The sequence below is a fragment of the Gavialis gangeticus genome, unplaced genomic scaffold (assembly GCF_001723915.1).
Source record: "Gavialis gangeticus isolate Ggan-Ray unplaced genomic scaffold, GavGan_comp1, whole genome shotgun sequence".
In the NCBI taxonomy this organism is placed as follows: Eukaryota; Metazoa; Chordata; order Crocodylia; family Gavialidae; genus Gavialis; species Gavialis gangeticus.
Genome location: NW_017729024.1, coordinates 177393221 through 177398466, shown reverse-complemented (window position 1 = coordinate 177398466; position 5246 = coordinate 177393221). Strand labels below are relative to the sequence as shown.

Here is a 5246-nt window from a genome sequence, read left to right as displayed (position 1 = left end):
TTTGACCTGGGTTGGGCAGAGTTGGTAGGAAGAGCTCACAAAACTTCACAGAAACATTTCCCCCTCATCTTCTCCCTGCCTTCCTACTGCAGGGATATGCTCCACCACCCAAGAATGGGATTGAACAGAAGCGACCTGGGCGGCCATTGAATATTACATCTCTAGTTCGCTTATCATCAGCAGTGCCAAATCAGATTTCCATTTCTTGGGCATCTGAAATTGGAAAGGTGAGTTCTGAGCTCGTAGTAGCATGTGGTGAGTGCTCTGAGTTATCTTGGTGAGTAGTATTCCTTTTTTCATCTTCATTGTTGCTATCAAGACATGTGCTAACCAAGATACTTCTCATGCTCCTTCATTCTGTCTTCTGATCTGTGCCATTTAGAAGCTTAAACAGTTTGCTGGAAATGCTACTTACAGAAAAGTTCTCTACACCAGGGGTGCCCCGATAAAGATTTTCTTGACTGGTATTGATAGCCAAGTATTAATCAGTCATATTGATTAATAGATACCAATCTGATAGCCGATTTAGAGGAATGCAGTCATACGGCTTGGAGAGCAGCATTCTACAGGTAAGTCTGTGAGGGACAGGGTGTTGGGAGGCAGGGTAGGGAGGGGGGCAGGTGCAGGTGAATGGGACCCCAGTGTGGGACACAGGATGGAGCTGCAGGTGGCTCATCTGTGGGGGAGAGCAGGCAGCAGTGGCTCCCCACTGCCACGCACACTCCTGGGGGAGGCATGGGGGGCACATCCCCAGACTTGTGTGCAGGGTGAAGCTAAGCTGCGGGCTCGGGGCCAGGGCTGTGCCAGCCTCTTCCCGGTGGGGGGCCTGGGCTGGGAGTGGGGCAGGCTCAGCTGTGTGTGGAGGGCAGTGGTGGTGCTGGGAGGGGTGGCTATGGGAATGTTGGGGTGGCTATAACCACCCCCACCCCAGCCCCTGCTCAGGGCACTCCGCTCTGCTGCTGTTCCCTCAGGAGCCCCCCATTGGCCACACACCCCCTACCTGCCCTGCAGTGGGGGGCTCCTGAGGGAACGGGAGCAGAGCAGTGTGTCCTGACAGGGACAGCGCTGGGGAGGACTGAGGGGGGCTGAGTGCCCCGAGGAGGAGTGGCAGTTGATGGGGCTGCCACCCCAAAATTCCCTGTAGCCACCCCTCCCAGCACTACCACCACCTGCCCTAACCCACTCCCTTCCCCTTCCCTTCCCTCCCCCTTCCTGCCAGGAAGAGGCTGGTGCAGCCCATGAGCCTGCAGTAGGCAGCCTGCCATCGCCCCATGCACAAATCTGGTACATGACCCCTTGCCTCCCCTGGGGGTGCACGCAGTGGCAGGTAGCCACCCGCAGCTCTGTCCCTCTGCCCTGGGATCCCATTCACCGGCCTGGCTGGGCAGTCCCTGCCACTGCCCCACTTCCTCCTCCACTGTGAGGACCACAATCTGCCCCTCCCCCCCTTCCCCCCCAGACTTATTGGCAGGACATTGCTCTCCAAGCTGCTGGGCTGCATTCCTGGCCACGTGCATGCTGCAGCTGCATGCAGGCACGTAGCATTTATTGGTAACATTATCGGCTACACTGGCCAAAAAAAGCGATGGCCGATTTAATGCTAATTTTCCTTTTATTGGTGCTGATTTGATACATGACTGATATATTGGTACATCTCTACCCTACACCTTTACAGAGTCAAAGACACAAAAGTCCCATGGAAGTTTCTGACAAAATTCCTGATGTATTTGGCATCAGCGTTGACCTAAACTTTCTTACATATCTGCTTCTTTTGGAATTGCTTTGTTCTAGAGGTAAGACCCAAAGCAAAAGAGATACTTAAGCCACAGACAACAAATCAGTGAAAGGGGCACTAGTTTCTCAGCCTGGTGACCAGTTGTGTGATAAAGCAAATGCTCTGCAGCATTCAGAATGCAGAAATCAATTGGAGAAGGATCAGCCTTTTGAGAGAGACCAGTGCTCCTTTGGCTGTATGAATGTGGAGGGAGACTTGCATTTATTTCCAGATTTTAGTTTTTCCTCCTGAATGCTGTTTCTTCCCAAAGACCCAAGAGTTCTAGGGGTTTTTTGTATGCTCCTTTCCAAACAACTTCACTTGACCAAAAAGAATAATCGGAGTACTCAAAAACTAGTACTCATATAAGAAAATTGGTGGACTCTACAGCTGTTCTTGTAAATAAAAATAAGACAGCAGGACCATTTGTTGCTGAAGCTCTGCGTGTGTTTGTACAAGATTGTAAGGAGCAGCATATCCTTTTGTTGCAAATGAAGCTGACCTTGTAACTTGCTAAGTGATACGGGGATTTTAAGTACAAGTGCATCAAAGATGAAACAGAGAGTAAAAAAAAGGAGATAGCACAAAGCATGTGCTACACACATTTGTATATATCCAAAGCTTGCGTAGCTTCTGGTAGAAAGATAATGCACTTTGGATAACAGACTTCAGGGAGGAAAGGGGGCAGACGGTATCCAATGTTAGGCACCCTTTGGGTGTGGATAAACTGCTTGACTTTTAAAAACAGTTAAGAGTTCATACTAGTCAAAGTGGTTAAAAGAGAATCTCTTAGAGACATTGTGGATGAATTAAGTAAAAAGAAAAGTGGGTCTTTAATCAAGGAAAGAAAGCGAGAATAGTGTCTGTAAGGATAATTGGCGGCTCTTAAATCTGTTTTTTGACAAGAAAGGTAAAGGAGAAACAGTTTGGACATCTAGGAGATGAAGCGGGGGGAGAAAGCAGATTTGAGTAAGCAAGTCATGGGTTCTACTTATGTTTTATGGGGTTGCTTGAACATGTCAATCCTCTTTCTGCTGTAGTGGTTCCCAAATTCCCTCCTGCAAGTTCTCACATTTGCCAGCATTTAAGGTCTACACTGACAACTTACAGGCTGCAATTTTAAGCACATGTTTAAGTGTTTGCTGTCCAAGGCCCAGGCACATGTGAATTGCACCTTTAAAATGTAACATGTTAATCGCACCATAAATAGTAAGTGCTACATGTGCAGCTGATTTATGGTACTATAGTGGCAAACCAGCCACAGAGATGTTCCACAAACCATGTGAACCATCTTTGTGGCTCCTACTTAAATTAAATAAAATGTGTAGCATGCCCCATGTCTGTGCTGACGATCATTGGGATGGGGGTCAGTATCAGGGCTGGGGCAGCCCCTGTCCTGATGATGAAAACAGGCTTCTGGGGGAGCAGGTTTCAAGGTTACCTGGGGGTGGGGAAGCAGAGGAGCTCCTTCCCCAACTCGGCAACCCCTGTGTCCAGCAGTCTTTTCTTTCTTGATTTGTCCTACAGGCCTTGCAGGGCAGGGCACTTTTTAAAATGCTGGGTCATGAGTCCTGGGGAGCAAGGCACTTTAGACATCCCGGCCATGGGGACACCAGGATTAGGTAGCCTCTCCTCAATCTTGGTCATCATGTACCAGGGATGCCTAAAAGCCAGCTGTGCTGGGTGATGCAGACAGTGTGATACAGATCTAATCCCCAGTCTCATCAAAGCACATAGGGCATAGCAGGAGGCCCAGCTGTTGGGATGGGAGGTCCAATCCCATCACGCCATAAAGTGAACATCTGCCAGGCCCATGAAAGTCAGTGTTCAGCATCTTCAAAAAGTGTCTTGATGCCTGCCTTGCTGGGGTCATCTGACCCCAGCAGTCTTTCCTGCACAAATGCAGAGGGGTGGACCTGATGATCTTGTAAGGTTCCTTTTAGCCCCTAACATCTATGAATCTTGCAGGACTGAGCCCTGGATATGTTGGCTGATTCAAGATCTCTGCTATAAAACTCAAAAACCTTTCTTAGCAGTGGTTTGTATTATCAAAGAGCATCTCCTCCATGATCACAATTTTTCATAATGCCTTTGTGCCATCAGTGATGAGGGGAAGAATGCAGTGAGCAGAACTAAATAAATAGGGACCTTTTGCAACTGCATACCTACAGGAGGTAAGTGATGAGGTCTGGTATTTGTTTTGAACTAGATACAAAAACAGCTGTCTGAAATACTACTCTCTCTCTTGTGTGTGTGTGCTCTTATCATAAATATGCTGACAAATTGGAAGACGTTTGGAGGAGAGATCAGAAATTAGTTAAAGGCCTAAAGTGTGTAGTGTTTAGTTTTGAAGAAAAATTTAGAGGTACACACTGTTTAGCTTGGCTAAATGAAAACTAAGTGAGGTAATATGCCATTGAATGTTGGCAGGGCATGGATCTAGAGGAAGGATTGATACTTAGCTTAGGGAAACCTAAGTATGATGAGGAAATGTAGGCAGTTTGGATGGAGAAAAGTTAGGCAGTACTATGAAAAAATATTGAGAACTTAGTTTCATAGTTTCTAGGGTCGGAAGGGACCTGAGCAGATCATCTAGTCGGACCCCTGCCATGGCAGGAAAGAGTACTGGGGTCAAACGACCCCAGCAAGGTGTACATCTAGCCTCCTCTTAAAGACCCCCAAGGTAGGAGCCAGCACCACTTCTCTTGGAAGTTGGTTCCAGATCCTAGCCGCCCTGACCGTGAAGTAGCGCCTCTTGATATCTAGCCTAAACTTTTAGGTGGAGAAATCACTTTCCATGTAAAATAGTGGAATCCAACTTGTGCATAGAGCCCAATAGAGGAGACACAAACTAATTGTCTTGTATAGTCTGCCACTGGATTGGAAATGGAGTACACAGCATAAATGTTCTCTTTAATATCCATTTTACTACTAGCAAATAGTAACAGGAAGTCCCCTCCTGACCACCCTTTATGTCTACTGAAGGACACTTTGAATATTAGCATGTCATTTTGGGAGCCCTCTAAAAGGAATGGGAGCCCTCTAAAAGGAAGTAGGTGAAAGTAATAGCATTTTCTATAAACTATCCACCAATTGCTGTATTTAGGAGAAGCATGCTTTTGGACAGACCAATGTAAGTTATGGGTCACCTTTTTTTAATTTCCTACTAGGAAGTTGAGAGTTGCAGAACTTGAGATAAAGCCAATTTCCCCATCTAGCAGCATGATTTCAGTGGCTTTAAATGTTGCAGTGCCAACATTTTTGGTGACCAGTGGGATTTTTTTGCCCAATTGAAGCAGATTAGAAATATTTATAGAAATAATTTGAAAGTGTGATTTAATTTATTATAATAAATGTAGTATAATTCTAGTAGTTTGTTTTAAATGGCCTAGTACTGTATTGTGAAGTGTGTTGTTGCATTAAGTAAAAGCAGAACGTTTCATAGATTTCATAGACATTAGGGCTGGAAGGG

At 46.3% G+C, this 5246-nt stretch overlaps 1 protein-coding gene across 8 annotated transcripts in view; it reads left to right on the top strand.

The window, feature by feature from the left end:
* PIAS2 (protein inhibitor of activated STAT 2) overlaps positions 1 to 5246 on the top strand; it is a 70169-nt gene that overhangs the window by 46812 nt on the left and 18111 nt on the right. For all 8 annotated transcript variants that reach the window (XR_002097488.1, XR_002097489.1, XM_019518126.1 and 5 more), the window contains exon 6: positions 93 to 227. Coding sequence is in view for 6 of the 8 variants with exons in the window: in XM_019518126.1 (XP_019373671.1) it covers positions 93 to 227 (135 nt within the window). In the remaining 2 variants the exon portion in view is untranslated. The remainder of the gene's footprint in view (positions 1 to 92; positions 228 to 5246) is intronic.